The 20782-nt window shown below is 44.8% G+C and overlaps 1 protein-coding gene across 1 annotated transcript; it reads right to left on the bottom strand.

The window, feature by feature from the left end:
* Positions 1-251: 251 nt before the first annotated feature.
* NRIP3 (nuclear receptor interacting protein 3) lies at positions 252-20782 on the bottom strand. Its single transcript, XM_066366067.1, has 7 exons — positions 20529-20782; positions 7932-8093; positions 7332-7414; positions 4855-4994; positions 4092-4144; positions 3900-3994; positions 252-3614 (listed from the first exon to the last, which is right to left on the bottom strand). The coding sequence occupies exons 1-7, from the start codon at positions 20700-20702 to the stop codon at positions 3599-3601; spliced, it is 723 nt and encodes a 240-aa protein (XP_066222164.1). The 5' UTR covers positions 20703-20782; the 3' UTR covers positions 252-3598.

The raw sequence follows: 20782 nt of genomic DNA, 5'->3' as shown, positions 1-20782 counted from the left end.
TAGTATTATCACTTGTTTCACATATATATATGTATATATTACAAGACCAAGCTCAGAGGGGCTCACTAGTTTGCCAGGGACATACCAGCAGTCAGAGGGAGAGCAGAAGGGCCAGTAGCAGTTGAGGAAATGAGGACAACAGAGCCTTGCGTTCAGGAGACCCTGTGGGACAAACACTGATGCCAGTAGGCTATTCCCAGACTGCCCACCTTCCAGGGGCCCTGACACAGACACTTTGTCAGACAAACACAAAGAGGGGAAGATTTCACTTTATTGTTACATCAATCTCACATATTAACCCAACACAGCCAGAAACACTGAGCAGATAAAGTGCTAATGCAGACAGACGCCTGGCAATAGAAGGAGGGAGGAATCCCATTTGTCTCCTCCATGTCCCCAACCTAGGAAGATACTTCTATTACACAAGAGTGAGGATAGCTGACATACCAAGCAATCCATTCTATGTACACCGTGAGCTAAGGAATAGAAAATCTTACCAGGTAGGATCTGTGCAAGGCAAGGAAATAGAAAAGTCAGAAAGCATTTGTTCCTTAAGTAAGTTAGGCACAGAAATACCAAATGAAAAAACAATATTTTCTGAACTTTCTGTATTTGAGATGGACATCTAATAAGGAAGGAGGGAGTACCAGTTCTACAGGGTTACTTTTTTTTTTTTTTTGGTATTTTCTAAAGTGAGAAGCAGGGAGGCAGAGAGACAGACTCATGCATGCACCAGACTGTGATCCAACCGGCATGCCCACCAGGGGGCGATGCTCTGCCCATCTGGAGTGTTGCTCTGTTGCAACCGGAGTCACTCTAGCGCCTGAGGCAGAGGCCATGGAGCCATCCTAACCCGGGCCAACTTTGCTCCAGTAGAGCCTTTGCTGCAGGAAGGGAAGAGAGAGATAGAGAGAAAGGAGAGGGGGAAGGGTGGAGAAGCAGATGGGTGCTTCTCCTGTGTGCCCTGGCCAGGAATCAAACCCTGGACTAGCACACTCCAGGCCCACGCTCTACTGCTGAGCCAACCGGCCAGGGCCAGGGTTACTTCTTGCTACTACCAATCTTCAGAACTGTGACCAAGTAGACACTCTCTTCCTATACCTTCAAGTAGAGGTGCCAGAGAGAATTTTCTAGGATTCTGGGAGGAACTGACTTTACCTGCTTACCTTGCCAGCCCCCAGAGAGAAGACCCAGTGCTACCTACTGAATATCAAGGAAGGATGGGCTACCAGAGTAATCAGCTTGGCAGGATTTAAAGATTAATGAAGCCCAAGATTTCCCATAATTGTCTTTAGATATTTTCAGGTACCTCTATCAGGCCTGAGGTTTAAAGCACAATTATTTGGTTAGTAAATTCAAATTATTTGACTGCACTGAGATTGTGATACCCTAAGCTCATATTGCCCCAATTATTTCTACTCCAAAATTGAAAAATCACTGATTGACTCTCAGAGGCCAGAAAGATCAATAAAGGTCATCTCATCTTCCCCAATGCCATATAATCCTGTACTCAAAGGGCTGGAATCAATTGCATCTTTCTAGCACCTGAGAATTCCTGGTCTCAGTGAACCCGTATAAGGATAAACCAGGCCAAGGAACTTCCAACATGCCTCACTTGTGGCCAAGAGTCAAGGCTCAGAGTGGAACTCTCAACTAGGGAAGGAAGGGCTGAAGTATTTCAACTCAGTCCTAGGATAAGAAGCAGGCAAAGTGCAGCCACGATAGGTAGGGGAGGAGAGTAGAAAGGCCTCAATGGAAAGGCATGGTATCCCTAGGTAAGAAAATGGGTGGAGGTGGAGGGGGCATTGAAAGCTGGTGACCTGGGATCACCCCTGCTGAGCTTCAAATGTGACCCTCTACTGTGGCTAGGCTTAGTCTTCCATCTTCCTTCCTCTCGGAGCTGATAAGAAGGGAGCCTGTGGAGGACCCAGTGATCACTGGCTGCAGCTGTTCAAACAGAGGTTACCAAGTTTCTAGTCTTTAGGGAGCTCTGTAAGGCTAAAAACACTCAGCGTTCCAAAGAGTTGTTTGGTAGGAACAGCAGTGGAACACTAGATGAGATTGGTGGTGGGACCTGGCAAAGTTCAAAATGGGACCCATTAAATACTCTGGGAATGAATGCTATGATCAAGAGCAGACTTGGGAGAATCTCCTAACAGGATACCCTCAGTGAGCTATTTTTCTGACTTCTCTAGGCACTTGCAAGACCTAACTGAAGTGGAAATTCCATTACAGATATCTGGGTGCCCAAGCTGACACTGCCAACAAAAAGCTTCAAGAAGTCTCTGCAATCTTCAACTCTTTGAGGGGTCAGGAAGTACAGGTCAGTTAGAAAAAGTTGTCCTTAACACTGCCGGCTCCTGCCCGCCTCTTTTCTCACACCAAGGCAGAGCTGAAGAGTCTCCATGCCCTCAGCTCCCTGCCCGGAGGTTTCATCCTGACCATCCCCAGAAAGATTTCCCTGTGTAGGCCTTCCCACCAGCTGAGTTACTCCCTCCTAGTCTGGACCTGCTCTGGGTTTTCTGTCTTCTTTACCTACTCCTGTTCCCAGCTCCTTGAGTCCATGGCTCACAAATAACAGGCGAGGCCGAGATAGTGACTGGATCTTGGGAGTATTAATGTCTAGCAATGATGCCCAGATTACTTACTGAGGCCTTCAATTCCATCTCAGAGAGTAATCCATCTTCTTCTGTCTGTGGTTCCACCCTTCCTCCCCTCCAAGAAGTTCAAGGTGAAAGACCATCTCACTGGCCTTTGTACCCTCAGCTTTTAGGCAACAAGATAAGGGCCTAAATGTGGCAATTTGAGGCAAGGGGCTTTTAGTGGGCTCAGCACACAGGAGGGAGGGCTACCCAGATCCTCCTTGCATCCATCCCCAAAGCATATTCTTCCCCTACCCTGCTTTTTACAAACCCTCCTCTCTTCTTCTTCTCAAGCCAAATGAAGCAGCATGGGAGACTAAGCCCAGCCCTGGCTCATCAGGTGTGAGTTCTAGGTCCCTTCTGCCACTGACTCAGTGTGTGAGCTTAGACAATTCACTTGCCTGTATGGAGCTTTAAATAAAATGGTTGAATTAGATGATCTCTCTGGGCTCTTTCAGATTTCAGATCTATTCCTACTTTAGAAATCAATGAACGAATTAGAAGAAATGTTAATTCTGAGACGTAAGTATCCTGCCCCTCTCTGACACAGCTGAAAGGAGGTAAAGGTCAGGTTCCTGCTTATCACACATTTTAGCTATATGGAAAGAAGCAAGTGTACTTATGGAGAAATAGAACCTGGCAGCCCCTATACTTGACTAATAAAAGCAAATTCCTGGACGAAGCAGAGAAATAGGCCACAAGTGAGACCTGGCAGTGTCAGAAAGGTCTGTAAATTAAGTGATCAAAGGAGTAAAAAACAATGGCTATAACCAGACAAGATCTCTAAGCACAGACTAAAGTCTAAAGAGGTCTGGGTGGGAAGGAGACCCTGGAGCTTCTATTAGAGAAAAGAACTTGGTCCATAGCAAGTCGCTACTGCATTTGGTTCAAACCCAGTCTTCTCAATCTGTCAACCTGGCGTGTGTACATATGTGCAGACATGCTGCAGGCTGTGGTTATGCTTCTGAAGTGCTGAAACGAGAAAGAAACAGAAGAAATGATACCAAATTCAAAGAAGTTAGGAAAGCAAGTACAAGTTTAGTTTAAAAGCTGTTTTTTCCCCCACCACTCTCTGCAATAGGATCACTGCTTGTTCTGAGCTACAGTTTAGTAAGATGGTGGAATATGGGGGTGAGAGGGGTGTATCTGTCATATGATTGAAAGCCAAAGGCAAGACACAACCCAGGATCCTGTATGAGAACCCCTCCAATTAATAGCAAATGGATTTGACTTGATCTGACCCATTTGGACACTCACTTGTCTTCATTCAAGGAAACTGGCTCCACAAAAGGAATTTCCTCTTTGTCTGTTTTTCCCATGATCAGCTGGTGCTTATCCAGGTTTATGATGCACTGAAACAAAGGAAAATCACTGGTTACTGTCAGTGAGCTCACTTTGGCGGTATCCAATAAGATAACCCCTCCCTCAGAGAGAAAGAATCAATCCTACCTTCAGGGATCGGAGAGTCTGGAGACCAAGGGACAAGTTTTTCTCATTGTCCTCTAATTAAAAACAAAATTAAAATTCAGCTATTCCCATATTGGTTTAGGTTCCTGCCAATCAATCAACCACCCATCCATTTATCTATCCATTTATCCATTCATGCATTCATGCATTCATCCATCCATCCATCCATCCATCCATCCATCCATCCATCCATCCATCCATTATACATCTGTCCCATCCATCTAATAGACATCTATTGCACATTTATTATTTTAAGTAATTTTCCTCAATCATTATAGTTAAAAGACAATAGAACCAAGACTCAAACCCAGGTCTTTTTAACTTCAAATAAAAACCAGAAACTAGTCTAGATTAGAATGCATGAAGAAAAGAAAGAAAAGAAACAGCATGAGGTGGTGGGAAATTATCAAGGGATTTATGGCAAAGGAGTAAGAGAATCTTGCCCTCTACCTCAAACTAGCTCATGGACAGTCCTGAGGGGCCATTTTCACTGGCACACAAAATTTTTGTTGTCTTATCCCCCCACCCCTTTATTCAAGAGTAATTCTCATTTTGCCTTGAATGTAGCCCAGGGTCCAACTAGCACTTTGAAGGGCAAAAATTGGGACAGGTCTACAGTATAGAGAAATGAAAACCTGGGATTGTAAACAAGTTAGTATTTACAGGCATGAGGTCTCATGAGGGTTTAGACGTAGGGAGAGAATTTATACTAGGGTCCATTGGTCCAGTACCCAATTCTACTCACCAACCACAGCTGCGGGGCAGTCCAGGTGGAGGGAGCCCAGTGTGATCACTAGGTGTTCAATCTGGCCCACGACTTTCAGATGCCGGGGTAGACAAAGCTTCTCTCCTTCATGCTTGTGATATTTGACGTGCTCCTTGAGTCTGCACCAGAGAAGATACAAGAATCCCCTTGGCAGAGGGTTTTTATGGAATCTGGCAATCTACCTTCTGACCCACAGTTGGAATTCTCCAGGGACTTCCTGGGATTAATTTACCAAAAAAGTTGCTAGCCAGCCTATACTTCTTGTTTCAGCATTTTGTCTTAAACATGCCATGGGGGGTAAAAAACTAAAGATTCAGCTCCTGTTGTCAAAGAGGTATGCCACTAGGTGTACTGGTAAAAGACAGGAGTTAACACACTCAGAGAATCCTGTTCTGTGCCTTAACATCCCCACCTATGTTCAAGGCAGTTGAGTTACAAGGTCATTTTACCCATCTGTGGTAACAGATCTCAGAGAGGGCAGCTCAATCCTAATTTTAGAAGATACTTTGTTCAATGTCTAATTTCTCTGTCTTTTTTTATATCAGTCTACCCTCCTCAGTTAATTTTAGGCCATAGTGTCAGTAAGTGATGTTGATATCAGCAAGTAATATCATAGATAAAGTCCCAATTAATTTAACCTGGCTGTGCAGGGGAGAAAGAAAAGAAACAGCACCAAGGTTTCAGTTATGTAACGTGACTGGGACAGCTAGCACCGAGCTGTTATGGGTTGGTGGAGAAATACTTAATTATTGGCTTTCTGTGCCAATACTTCTGCTTTACTCCATTTCCTCTCTTTTGGTGTTTTAGCTCATCCAAAAGAAAAGTAATTGCAGTTTTACAGATGGTTATTAATTCCTCTGGGCTTATGGCAGCCTGCTGTCTGATTATGTACCAGAACATTATTACTCCTTCTGGAACCATCATGTTGCCCTGTATCTCATCTCACATTGAAAAGCGCAGGATTCTTCCCACAAGAGCACTTGCTTCCTGGACTCCCACCACACCCTGTACCGTACACAAAACCCACAGAGGCCTCCTCAAAGAGCCACAGCGATGGTGAGGATTGCGAACAGGGCAGAAACGAGAAGGAACGGATCATGTAGCAGGCCACTGATTACACAAATCAAGTCTTGTGCAAGCCCTACCTAAGATTATGGACATCTTGATAGTAGTTTAAAATGGACCCTTCCACCTACCCTCATGATTGTTTCAATACAGTGGTCGGGCTAGAGAATGATTGTTGTACTTAGGGATACAGAAGTGGAAAAAAATGTTGGGTTGATTCTTCCAATTCTGGGCTAGATATCAGAGCCCATCTGGTACTTTGGAGGAAAGAGAAGGAGGAAGAAATGAAAGCATGATTCAGTGAAAAGGAGGAAGGATACACAATGGCTCTCTCTGACTAAAAGAGGGAGAACCATTACCAGCTGTTAGAGAACAGAAGACATTCAATATAGTACAAGGTGTCTGCCTCTCACACCCAACACCCAGCAGGCACAGCATGGTTTTTTAACATGTTCTTTACAGAGAGAAAAGACATTAGGAAACTACTGGTAAATGACCCTTATGATGATTAAAGCCCAACAGCAATAGCAGTCCTATTCCAAGTGCAAATTGATGCCCCCTGGGACGGGAAGTGTGACCTTCAGAAGGACCCTGAGTAAGCTAACACCAACCACATTCCCTGCTTTTATTCATCAGGGTTATACCACAGGACAGCTCTTTCTAATTTATTGTCTAGGCAGGATCAGGGCATGGCCCACAATAAGCCAAGAATCTCAAATTCTCTCACTCCAGACCCCAAAGGTCTTTTCTCAAAACTGAATAGGTGGGGCCTTGGCCGGTTGGCTCAGCGGTAGAGCGTCGGCCTAGCGTGCGGAGGACCCGGGTTCAATTCCCGGCCAGGGCACACAGGAGAAGCGCCCATTTGCTTCTCCACTCCTCCGCCGCGCTTTCCTCTCTGTCTCGGATGGCCCGGGCGCTGGGGATGGCTCTGTGGCCTCTGCCTCAGGCGCTAGAGTGGCTCTGGTCACAACATGGCGACGCCCAGGATGGGCAGAGCATCGCCCCCTGGTGGGCAGAGCATCGCCCCCTGGTGGGCAAAGCGTCGCCCCTGGTGGGCGTGCCGGGTGGATCCCGGTCGGGCGCATGCGGGAGTCTGTCTGACTGTCTCTCCCTGTTTCCAGCTTCAGAAAAATGAAAAAAAAAAAAAAAAACTGAATAGGTGGGATTGGGATTTAATGGAAAGTCAGAGGCTTTCCTGGCTCACTGATTCTCGCAGGTGCCTGAGAACCCACAATCTGTCCCTCTACTAAGGACTGGTTCCAGCTAATATGTGAGCTCTACAAACTTCTCTTGGAGCATCTGTGGAAACCCTTACCACCTCTAACCTCAAAACCAATCCAGGTAAAGAGTGATTAGCATCTGAATTCCACCCAGTACAAGTAGCTACTTACCCCAGTCTGTACACATAGGCTGATGAGATGAGGTTATACTGACAGCCTGTGTCAATCAGGGCTTTCACATCCTTTCCAGCACACTGTGGAGAGAAACACACTGTTCAACAGGACCGAGAGAACAGAGATCCAGAGAGCAAGCAGCAGATGCTGTATGAAAGGCAGGGCTGGAGAGAGAGCGTCTTCACAACTATGCATTGGTAGTGTCCCACCTTTACCCACTGAGTCTCCTTTGAGGGGATCATTTTCCTGCTGAATCTAAAGCTGAAAGAAGATCCCAACAGACTTTGGGTGTTTCATTCTACATATCAAGTACCCTGTGTGTGTCGCTGTGTCTTTCAGTGTGTGTGTGCATGTGTGTCACAAAGCCCTTTGCAAATCTGATAAATGTTTTAATCCCTTTTCCCATAAAGATGCACATGCATACAAAATACTATATACATTTTCTGTGTTGCATGGAGTGCCCCCTTGAAATTCACTTATGAATTCCATCAGACCCACATTCAACAATTGGTAGGTGAGAGAGCTACTCCTGGGATCATAATGGGCCTAAATCCTACTAGCCAGAAAACCCTGGAAAAGCTGTTCTCAGAACCTTACCTGGCAAGAAACCAGAATCATATTGTCATCCTCAGACTTCTTCAGTCCTTCTGACTTAGCCTGATTGAGTTTGTTGGTCTTGGAGGTCCAAGGGACACGGCTGCTTCGGAGCTTAGACAGGTTGGTTTCCATGAGGCGCCTCTGCAGAATGTTGTGTGGTTGCTTGAGGAGTAGAAAGCAGAGACTTCTTACTGACAGGTCACTTCCCCACTTCTCCTTTCTCCCTCGGCCCCCAGGAGCCACTGAAATACGAAGGAGCCTCACATAACTGAACTCTACCTTTGCTTCTTATTTATTCGTCCTTCAAGTAGAAACTTTATGTGTACTGTCAAAGCAGGTACTATAAACCAATCTGCAGCAGGCCACCCTGAATGAAAAGAGCAAGGTGGGACACTGGAAAATGTGGATAGGGCCAACGAATGTTCTATCTCTAAAGAGAATGGAAAGCCCCTTGTGATTTGGACTACCTGAGCCTACTGTCTTCCCACACCTTACAAGGGCATTTCAAGAGAAAAGTGGCCTTAGTCTGTGTGTAATCGGTCTATCTCCAGGTCACTTACAGAAGGGCCAGCTCATCTTCACAGGCTGAAGAAACCTACTTGACACTGGTTGTCAGAAGCTGTCTATTTCTATTTCAAGCCTCACTCTCTTACAGTCCTACCTTTTGGACCCAGTCGGGTGTGTGTGTGTGTGTGTGTGTGTGTGTGTGTGTGTGTATGTATATATATATATATGAAGGCTGAGTCACCCATGGTTGGATGGGGTGGGAAAGCAGAAAAGACACACTTTGGAACAAATCATCCTACTGACATCCTCTTCAAAGGGCCCCAAAATGGAAGTATAAAAGGGGCAGAGGCTGACCAAGAAGCGGGGATTTATTTATTTTTTCTTTTTTTTCTTTTTATTTTTTTGTATTTTTCTGAAGCTGGAAATGGGGAGAGACAGTCAGACTCCCGCATGCGCCCGGCCGGGATCCACCCGGCACGCCCACCAGGGGGCGACGCTCTGCCCACCAGGGGGCGATGCTCTGCCCCTCTGGGGCATTGCTCTGTTGCGACCAGAGCCACTCTAGCGCCTGGGGCAGAGGCCAAGGAGCCATCCCCAGCGCCCGGGCCATCTTTGCTCCAATGGAGCCTCGGCTGCAGGAGGGGAAGAGAGAGACAGAGAGGAAGGAGAGGGGGAGGGGTGGAGAAGCAGATGGGCGCTTCTCCTGTGTGCTCTGGCCGGGAATCGAACCCGGGACCTCTGCACGCCAGGCCTACGCTCTACCACTGAGCCAACCGGCCAGGGCGGGGATTTATTTTTACCTTATGTCTGTGTCAGGATACCTAACGTTAGAAAGCAGAATGAGAAATAGGGTTTCAAGTCTGCTTCTTGATTGAGTTCAGGAGAGTTCCTAGGGCAGATATATCCATGCTCTACTGTTTCTACCTACAGTGGCCTCAAGAAAGTATAAGCTACCTCTTGATATAAAGTTGTTTGACCTGAGAATTTCCTATACAAAGCATCTTATTCTTCAGTTACGTTAACATTCAAAATCCCTCAAAATACAGTGTCTAACCCTAAGTTTCCCCACCTCTAGGGGAAAGAGAGTCACTCTTAGAAGGTCAGAGCCCAGAACCTTCTCAGAGGAGAGGGAAGAACTGGAAAAGGTCTTCATTCTATACCACTTTACAAAGTTTTGAGGAGGAATGGAGTCAGAGCCATGACTCACTGTAACCTTAGTAAGGCGAATAAATATATTCCCCAAAACACTGATTCTTGGCAAAGCAGATTCTAAATTAGTATCCTTGAGAAAAGGAGAGACAGAGGCACTTGAAAGAAAATGAGCTTCCTACCTCGATAAGAAGCTAGAGGAAGTGCTAACGGGGTCAGATTCCCTGAGGTGTTGCTGGGAGAACGCTTTCTCCTCAAAGGAAACAAATTCTTCTTTCATATCTCACTAATTAGCCTGAATTCCCAGCTCAAGTCACACTAAAGCAGGGCGTGGGTTTCAGTCAAGCCCATGTTTTGTAGGACTAACTCAGAGAACTTGGGTTTGCAGAACTAAAGATTATACTGCAAGGGGTTTCAAAGGCTTCCACACTGGAAGTCCGGGGCTTTCCTTCTACATTGGTTTGCTGAACACCACTTCATCTGGTTACTCTTTATCTTGCAGAGCGATCTGATCACCACCGGACAGATGAGGCAAATTAGGAAAGTTCTAAAATTATTTTCCTTGAAGTCATCTCTCTTCTGAATTTTCCTCCCTTCCTACTGGACCCTTCCTCCACAGGCTATAAATCATACACTAAGTTCTCATACGTTTTGGGGAGAAAACCTGAGGCCCTGCCTCCCCAACTCTACACCGCCCTCTAATCACACCCTTGTCTTGAGTGGTCTTTTTAAAGGAAAAGCCAAAATCACTATGTCTAGTTCCTAATATCCTATATTTTCTTCACTGAGTTACTTTTGATCCCATGGCACCAATAATAACCTCATTTCCAAGCTGGTAGATATTTTTCAGCCTTCATTTGACTTGACTGCTCTAGGGCATTTGGCCCTGCTGGCTACAGTCAGCCCTCCATATCCACAGGCTTCGTTCGCATCCCAAGATTCAACAAACTGTAGACTGAAAAAAGTCAGGAAAGAAAATCTCAGGAACTTCCTAAGATTCAACAAACTGTAGACTGAAAAAAGTCAGGAAAGAAAATCTCAGGAACTTCCAGAAAGCAAAACTTGCATTTGCCACACAACTAGTACTGTGCTGAATCCAGACAAATCAAGTGATGTGAGGCAAACTCTGCTATAGCCTCTATATAACTACTACCTCATTTTATATAAGGGACTTGAACATCGTGAGTTTTAGTATTGGGGAGATGCTGGAACCAATCCCCATGGATACTGATGGATGACTCTATTCCTTAGTGACCAATGAAGGTTCAAACACAAAACATGCCCAATGTAAAGTATTTACATACCACTGAAGTATGTAAAATTAAAAGGAAAAGGCTCCCTAATATCTCTTAACCCCTTTTCAGTCCCACTCCCTATAAATAACAACCATTAAATTTAGAAATATATCCTTTAAACAAATTTTAATAGTTACAAACATATATAAAAATAGGATCATACTATAACACTATTCTAAAATGTTCTATTTTTATTTAACATATGAAAGGCATTTTCTGTCAGTACATGTAATTTTCTTCATTCATCTTCATAATTAAATGCATTCATAGTATGGTTTGAGAGTTGAAAATTCACAGCCAGCAAACCTCAAAGATGTGTTTTGGGGGTCATTTTATTATGCCTACATGTTTTAAATGACAGTGTAATTACACAGACTTCTGCTCCAAACCAAAATTTCACTAAAATAATAGTCAAGAGATAAGAAAGGCCTAAACCTAAAAGAATAAATAGAACAGTAAATTAAAAAAAAAAAAAAAGAAAGACATGCTGACAAAATTTTAGCAAACAGAATATGGGTAGAGGTGACACACCACTTCTAGACCTGGCCCATGAAAATCTCCTGTGCATACTCTTCCACATTCTTTTCCTCTTCTGACTGGCTCGAATGGGGATGACCCCGAGGCTAACCTTCTTGACAGTGACATGTTGAAGACACAAGAGTCACTGTCAGCCTGCCTCCCTAAATGACTACATGGGAGGGTTCTCTTGTTGACTTCTCCAATAGAACTGTTATGTGTGAAAAAATAAACTATTATATTTGAGTTAGTATATATTTTGGGGTCTAGCTGTAAAAGCATTTTCCTTAAACAAACTAATTCCTGGATAGGCTGTGAAGTTAGACGTATTAGAACCTTTTCAGTTGGAGGGTACAATTAAGGTTGGAACTAGATTAGTGTAAAGCCTGCAAAAAAGTCCCATTTGACCCAGACAACTGGGAAGAATTCCAAAAGTTTATTCTTTTTGTAAGAGTAAATCAAAAGACTCTGTCTGGTTGACAGTTTGGCTAGGCTTAGAAATTATGCATTGTCAGATTTCTAAAACAACTAAGAGTGGGGATAGCAGAGCATACTAAGCCAGAACTAAAGGATATGAGTTTAAAGACTGAAAGGCCCCACACGGAGCCTCGCATAATGAAAGAAAAAAAGATACACAGCAAGATTCACATCACTATAAATTTTTGGACGATCACAGACAACCAAGATTTTAAATGCTTCCAAAGAAAACAAAAGATGATCCAAATACAAAGGATTAGGAACCAGAGTGGCAGAGGACTGCTCAGTGGCAATAACAGAAGCTAAAAGACAATGAAATCATACTTTAAAAAAATCTGACAATACATCATTTCTAAACCTAGCCAAACTAGCCATCAAGGCAAGGCAGGTATTTCCCATCCATCCTCGAGAAGCTACTGAAGGATATGCTCCACCAAAGTGAGGGAAACCAATGAACAAGCAGAAAAAGCATCAGATCCAAGGAGTAAAGGACACAATAAAAAAGACCGGCAAAGAAAGTCAGAGAATGGCGTTGAAGGAAAAGTCGAGGATATAAGTTGTGCAGCAGGTCTTGAGAACAACTGGTCCAAAATGAAATGGGAAGATAGAGGGCTCTGGGAAGAATGTTTCCAAGAAAAAGAGCACACACTAAGTCATCTTTAGTTTTAAGATATATGGAGTAAATTTAAATTTTACATAGAAAATTAAATAAATTAATAACTTGGCAATTAGTAATTTTAAAAAATATATAGGTGTATGAGAAAGGACACAATTATAATACAGTATTTGACTTAACTGTGAATAAGAACACAGTTATCATAATATAAGCAGTAAATGCTGATTTGACCCCAAACAGTTTTGGGTTTGTTGGGTTTTTTTTTTTGTATTTTTCTGAAATGAGAAGCGAGGAGACAGAGAGACAGACTCCCACATGTGCGCGACCACTCAGCAAGCCCACTAGGGAGCAATGCTCTGCCCATCTGGGACATTACTCCATTGCAACCAAAGCTATTATAGCACCTGAAGCGGAGGCCATGGAGCCATCCTCAGCGCCCGGGCCAACTTTGCTCCATTGGAGCCTTGGCTGTGGGAGGGGAAGAGAGAGACAGAGAGGAAGGAGGGGGGGGGTGGAGAAGCACATGGGTGCTTCTCCTGTGTGCCCTGGCCGGGAATCGAACCCAGGACTTCCACATGGGGGCCAATGCTCTGCCACTGAGCCAACTGGCCAGGGCAACCCCAACATACTTATTTAACAGAATATTGGTATAATATGAGAGGGACATGATGGGGAGGTATATGAGAATCAAACCTTTATCTAGTATAATATAAAGTCAATAATGATAAAAATCAATAAATCAAAAAGTTGCTTATTTATTTGTTTTATTATTTCATTCTCCCAATTAGAGTGTTAATTCCACAGGAGCAGGAATCTTGATCACAGCTATATCCCCAACTCTTGACACTGTAACGAACAAACAAATCTCTACCTTCTTCTTCTTCAAAAACCCTTTCTTGATTAACATCATCTCATTCTTTCAGAGTCCCTTCAGTTCTTGTAGACTGCACAGTTTGTATTACTTGAGTTCCCACTCCTTGTCTGTTGCTTTTTGAATTTGCTTAAGTGGTTTATTTTTATGTTTATTGAAATACTGGATTTCCAAGGGCTTTCTTCAACATTCCTGATGTCCTTCAAGATTTACACTAGTAATTAGCTAGCCAGGTGTTGCAGGTACTCTGATGGCCTTTACGACATAATTCTCAAGTCACTCTCCTGACATAAATCCTTTATGCTTTAGCTCAGAAAGGCAACTACTGGCCCTGGCCGGTTGGCTCAGTGGTAGAGCGTCGGCCTGGCGTGCAGAAGTCCCGGGTTCGATTCCTGGCCAGGGCACACAGGAGAAGCGCCCATCTGCTTCTCCACCCCTCCCCCTCTCCTTCCTCTCTGTCTCTCTCTTCCCCTCCCGCAGCCGAGGCTCCACTGGAGCAAAGATGGCCCGGGCGCTGGAGATGGCTCCTTGGCCTCTGCCTCAGGCGCTGGAGTGGCTCTGGTCGCAACAGAGCGACGCCCTGGAGGGGCAGAGCATCACCCCCTGGTGGGCAGAGCGTCGCCCCCTAGTGGGCGTGCCGGGTGGATCTCGGTCGGGCGCATGCGGGAGTCTGTCTGTCTCTCCCCGTTTCCGGCTTCAGAAAAATACAGAAAAAAAAAAAAAAGAAAAGAAAGGCAACTACTAACCTAAGCAGTCCCTGGTCCTCCACTGCTCCTGAGATGTGGCTGCTAAACCCTAACCATGGTTTAGGAATCTAACGTCTAACCAGGTGAGCGTGAATATGCTGCCTCCATCATCGTCAGGAGCTTCTGAAGGAAAGGGGTTCTGTGGGCAGTGCTGTTTTCTGGGTGGAAATAGCTGAGGCTCCGCAATCTGGCACATGGTCTGCCAGACACTAACATCTCTGCCTTCTCTTCTAATCAGGCTGTAGAGTGGGAAAAAAAGTGAGGTGAAGAGAAAAAGATTATACTGCAGGATGCTCCACACAATCAGGATTTGAGCAAGAGCTTCCAAGGCTACTTTCTCAGTCCCTTTACCTATGCTGCATTGAACCCAGACAGAACCAAACTAACAGAATCTTGTGGTCCACAGAAAGGACCAGACTGGAAAATAGGGAGGATGACAGAAGTCTGCCTTCCCTGTAGCATTTACTCCCAGAGGATAGACCCAAGGTTTCTAGCTAGCAAGAGAACCACAATTAGAACCACTTGTAACTAGGGTCAGCAAATACAGTCCACAAACCAAATCCAGTCTGCTGCCTGTTTTTGTAAATAACAATTTGTTAGAACACAACCAAACCCCACTCATAAACTGTCTATGGCTGCGTTTTGCACAACAGCTGCTGAGTGGAGTAGAGACAGAGCCTGCTCAGCCTGTAAAGAAACAAACAAACAAACAAAAAAGTTACTAGCTGGTCCTTTATAGGAAAAGTTTGCTGGTGCCTGATTTAGAGTAGTATTCAAAAATGTATGCTTGGAGTAGAAAGAGCTGAGTTCAAGTTAGGAAGTACCTTGCAGTGCTTTTGTGAGGATTAAATGAAATGATCTATATGAAGCAGTCACGTGTTAGTAAGTATATGTATGAGCATATACATTAAATTCTTATGCTCAGCCTAAAATTGAAACTGATTACCATTCACTTTTTTTCCCCTCTAAAAGAGAATGAAATCATCCTACGCCATTATTCTCCTCACATCCAGTTTGTAGATAAGCACAGACTCCTGACTGACTCTCACTTCAAGCCCAATATGCTTGTCTCTATCTCACCTTGGAAACCTAAAAGGACACTAACATCTATGCCTTCTCTTTGTTTACTAGCCGAATATACACCATGTGACCCACTTGACCCCATGGGAATATAGACAGCTTGGCCTAGGCTTTGCAGTTGCTCAAAAACACATGGGAACCTACACGAGGCAGGCTGCCACATTGCCCCAGGCCTTCTGTGTTCTGTCTCTTTGCCTTTGCCTTGTGATCCAACAGACACATTATTTGAAAGAGGACAGCCTTATTCCTGATTGCTACCTGCTTGCAGATTGGTCTGCTATGGTGGTTTCTCAGAAGCCATGGCAGGCTGTATTTTTGTTAGAAAGGATTCACATATAAGGACCAAATAACCTGTAAGTAAGATCTTATTCCAGGGCTCTAGAAGGCACACTCTGGAGGCAGCCTCCTCTCGACAGTCTCACAGTCAATTTACTCGCTAGAGAATGATGAAGCTGTAATCAGATGCTGGTCTCCATCACTATTGCCACAACAGGCCAAAGCAGAAGCTTCCTGGTGGTGTCACTTATCTTCTCATGAACTGTCTATTCTACAACTATACTTGAGTAACTATCAGCCATCTCAAACTTTACTTGTTCAAAAACCAAATTCCTGATTCTTATTCTGTCCCTGAACTGATCCTTCTGTAGTCTTATCCACTGCAGTAAATGACAACTTTATTCTTCTAATTGCTACATCAGAAATCTTGCAGTCGTTCTCGACTACTCTTTCTTTTAGATCCTTGTCAGTTCTGCTTTCACAATATATCCGGAATCTGACCTTTTCTTGTTCCCCTAAACTGCTATCACACGGCTGTGAGCTGCCTTCACCTTTCGTCTAATCTGTCTTCTGTCTATTCTTGCCCTTCTATAGCCTAATTCACAAAGCAATCTGAGTAATATTTTTATAAAACAAGTCGCGTCATGTTAACCTCTGCCCAAAATCTTATACTGGTTTCCCATATTGGATTAAAAGCCAACTATCTGGACAATGACCTGTAAGGTCCTTGGTCCTCTGGCTTCCCACTACCTCTCTGCTGTTATCTTCCATCGCCCTTCCCCTTGCTCATCTTGCTCTGGCCAGAATGACCTCATAATTCTTCAACTGCATCATTGATATTTCAGGCCTTTGCACTTGCTGTTCTTCTGCTTAGAACAGTCTTTCCCAAGCTATTTTGCTCTCTCATTCTATTAGTATTTCCTAAAATATAATCTTTTTTTTTTTTTTTTTTTTACGTTTTTCTGAAGCTGGAAACAGGGAGAGACAGTCAGACAGACTCCCGCATGCGCCCGACCGGGATCCACCCGGCACGCCCACCATGGGGCGACGCTCTGCCCACCAGGGGGCGATGCTCTGCCCATCCTGGGCGTCGCCATGTTGCGACCAGAGCCACTCTAGCGCCTGGGGCAGAGGCCACAGAGCCATCCCCAGCGCCCGGGCCATCTTTGCTCCAATGGAGCCTTGGCTGCGGGAGGGGAAGAGAGAGACAGAGAGGAAAGCGCGGCGGAGGGGTGGAGAAGTAAATGGGCGCTTCTCCTATGTGCCCTGGCCGGGAATCGAACCCGGGTCCTCCGCACGCTAGGCCGACGCTCTACCGCTGAGCCAACCGGCCAGGGCCCTAAAATATAATCTTACCAGAGAGGCCTTCCCTGGCCATCCTATATAGAACAGCAAGGTTCGACTCGACCCTACCCTGGCCACTCCCTGCACTCCCTACTCCCCTTAACCTGGGTTCTTGTCTCCATAGCACATATCGCTACTTGGTATATATAATATGTTTACTTGGTTTTATTTTCTGCCTCCTCCCCTCACAAGAATGTTCTGTTTTGGTTCACTATTACATCTTCAATGCCTATATTATTGCCTTATAGGTAACATGTGTTCAATAAATATTTGTAGAATAAATCAATCTGTTCTGTCCATCCTTCTAATCTATAAAAAAATTCTTTTTTTTTTTTTTTTGCTATCTTCTTCTTTGTGGTCCTAGCACCTAGTAAGTGTCCTAACCACAGCAAGTATTCAAATACTGTTTGCTATAATCAGGATGCAATCATGGCTCTGAAAATCTTCAGTTTGCACCTGATTCCGGTGTTATACTGGTATTTCATGCTCCTCTTCGGAGGCGCCTAAGTTCTTTGATCAACCTATAATAGCATTATGGATGTCTGTGGCATTATGAATGCCCTGAACTGTAGGGTACCAACCATAGCTGTTCAAACTGACAAAGATTCTGATCAGGTAGATCGGATACTCAGAGTACAGGCTAGTTATTGCATGGTCAGTCGGCTTGGCTGTGTTCCACCATCTTTCCCATGGCCTTCATTCCTAATTCTAGTGAATTTTGCTAAAGCATTTGGCTATAAGCAGAAGCAATCATAGATAGTAACACAAAACGCTCTCTATTGCTGGACAACTAAGGATATGGCCTGAATGTCAATAATATTATCATATTGGAAAGACTGAACATTATCCTATGACAGGGCTGTTTTTAAAAATAAATCAAATATTACTCCTATCTCTGATTTTGGCTCTTTATAATCTATTACAGAAAAAAAATCACAAGAAGAAAGGATAAATAAAATAAGAGAGCTAGAATAAGAAATAAGTTAATTATGCAATTAATTTGCATAGCAGACTTTGTAGCCCCCAACTACACACAAACAGGAATGGGGCAAAGGCCAAGAGAATAAGACCACATCTGATTGCCAACGGGTGCTCTTTGCCAATCCAAAAACAGTTGGCAGGCTAATATCAAATAGCGAAAGTTATAGAAACAGCTTGGAAAAGACAGATAATTCAGAAAAACCCTTAATATCATTCTAATACAAGTAACTAGTAGGAAAAAAACAACAACCCACAATCTCACCGGCACATACCCCAGAGTCAATTAAAACTAATCCCCCCCCCCCCCCAGTATCTCTCTGGTGTCATCCCGTCCCTATTCTTGTCTTCTTCCTATTGTGTTTGTACTATATATATTCAGTTAATTTTGGCATCCTCAAAATTTCACTTCAGTGTGAGAAAATTGAGTCAGCACTGGGCTATATTACCAGATAGTAATAATAAAGTGAAGTGATAGAGTACTTCTAAGGTAATTCTAAGATTGTATTGAGGCAGCAATTAGTTCCAGGAGAGCTTAAGCACGCCACCTTACCCCAGTGCTCACAGCTCTCCTAGCCCAACCACAGTCAGCCTGGCCGTGATCTGTTCTGGCTCTTCTGTGCAATCACTTGCACATTAAAGATGTTAGAACAGTGAGAGAGATATCAACTCCCTGGCAATGGGGAAGGAAGGGGGGGAAAAGGAAGTGGAGGAAGGAGGTGTGAACCATGGTTCAGGGTCTCACAGTAAACTGCTGTGTGTTACATCCAGGGCAATAAGCTGCTTTCCGAGGATGCTTCCTTCTTCCAGCCCACTGCCCACGTCCTATGCTATCAGCTTCTGTGCAGTTCAGCTGTGACAGACTGGAGCCAGAATGGCAGATGGAGTTCTTCCCACACAGAATTAAACAGTGTAAGGAATGCTAGGCAGAAGGATGGAGAGGTAGTTTCTCTGGGATAGGAAACTCCTTGACAGCTCAGGACAACCAAACGTCAATCATATCTTAAGTCCAGGATGAAGGGATGAAAAATACGCCATGTTTTACTTCGTTTCCTATTAATTCCTTCCTTATTGGTTCCTGTGGCTTCCAGGAACTAGGATTATTTTGGCCTGAAGCTAAGAAAACTTGGATCTGATTTGCTAAATAAATCTAGACTGCTTTAAAGTGAAAGAAGGGAAGAGAGTTATTTTTTTTTCTAAGAATACATTTCAGTCACCACTCTGAGTGAGCATGAATCAGATTGATAATCCTGTGACTTGTGCAGGAAAAATACCTTTGGAAAAACAGAGCAAGATAACTGGGTAGACATCCCTGCATGTAAATAACTAAAAACTGACTATCACAATGGGGAGGGCAAATCTGACATTGGTATCTGTGTGTCATTAGTGTTGTTTAAAAAAATAGATTCAGAAGCTCTGCCCTCAATAGTAATTCTTGGGCATGAAATGGCAACTTCAGTGAACCAGGCTGACCTGCCCCCCCCCCCCCAACCAAATGAGACATTCCAAAAGCTAAAAAAATACTGGGAAAATTCTATAGTACCTATTTGTTTATTTAAAAATTTATTTATTTTTATTTATTTATTTTAGAGGGAGTGGAAGAGGGAGAAAGAGGGAAAGACAGACATTAGTTTGGTGTTCCACTTAGTTATGCTTTCATTGGTTGATTCTTGTACGTGCCCTGACTGGGAATCCAACCACAACCTTGGCATACCAGGACGATGCTCTGAGTTACCTAGTCAGGGCTCTTATTTCATTTAAAAGATATTTAATTAATGCTTCATAAATTATTGCCCCGATGAATAAAACAGTTATGAAATTGAAGAAAACAAACTACAAGAAAACTCCAGAAAAACTACAAAGCTAAAACATCATCTGCCCCAGCACCACTACAGTGACCGAAGGACGAGAGTCAAATACAGGTCTTTAAACTAGTAACCCATATCCGTCCATCCCTCTCCTACAGCTGAAGGTCTTTGAACCCGGATATCCAGTCCTCAGGGTTTTCCTTAATGCGAAGGACAACCCTGCTAGAAAAAGCCTGCGCCAGCCTCAGCCCCAGCCCCACACGTCAGCTGGTCGGCGAGAAGCAGCAGCCTGGCTTCCTCCGTCCATCCGCTCTTTAGGGGCTAGGGGTGTAGGAGAAGAGATGGTTATGATGAAGAGATGTTTGGGGTTCAGGAAACCTTCACATTCGACCCTTCTTTTCCTGTCCCCCTTCAGGATGCAAGGTCAAAGGCAGATAAGACCAAAATCAAAAGATTTTCCAAAGGGGGAAGATGGATTCAACAGAAGTCTTCTGGTATGGCGACTGCCAAGAAACCCCCCTTCCAATTCGTCCTCTCCTCACACTCACTAGCAGTCACCTCTGTCTGGGTTATAGGAACTGCCACGCAGCCCCGCGAGGACTCCCAGGCTGCGAGGCTCAAAACCCAGGCGATCACTTCGTACAGCGAACAATGGGAAGGAAAGGCGACCCTGGGGCAAGAAGGCAGGGCAGGGTCTTTCCTACGCGCCGGGAGGAGGCAGAGCCGAGGGACGCGCAGCTAGAAAAGCTACGATGGAATCCTGAGACAGCGAAGCAGGGGTGGATGGTGAGGAATCCCAACCAGCAGAACAGCGAGGCAGAGGGCAGCTCGGGCCGGGGTGGTGACTCAGTGAAAGCGGCAGTGGGGGGAGCGCACAGCGAGAGGGTGACGGGCCGCCGCGCGAGGGGATCCCGAGGCGGACGCGGGCGCTCACCGTGTCCTTGGACGAGCCCAGCTTCTTGAGGCCGTCCAGGGGCAGGAGGTCGGCCGAGTCTTTGTGGATGAACTGCACCGCCTGCTTCATCCGGCGCTGCTGCCGCAGCGACGCCGCCTCCCGCATCTCCGTCTCCTTGCGGCCGCCCTCGGTGAGGAGCCCTGAGTAAAACATGTCTGAGACTCCCACGGCCCAGCGTCCCCGCCGCTCGCTCCCGGATCCCCGGCCACCCCGTTCCTCGAGCTCCTCCAGCC

The sequence above is a fragment of the Saccopteryx leptura genome, chromosome 1 (assembly GCF_036850995.1).
Source record: "Saccopteryx leptura isolate mSacLep1 chromosome 1, mSacLep1_pri_phased_curated, whole genome shotgun sequence".
Classification (NCBI taxonomy): Eukaryota; Metazoa; Chordata; class Mammalia; order Chiroptera; family Emballonuridae; genus Saccopteryx; species Saccopteryx leptura.
This window is presented reverse-complemented; position numbering and strand designations above follow the sequence as displayed.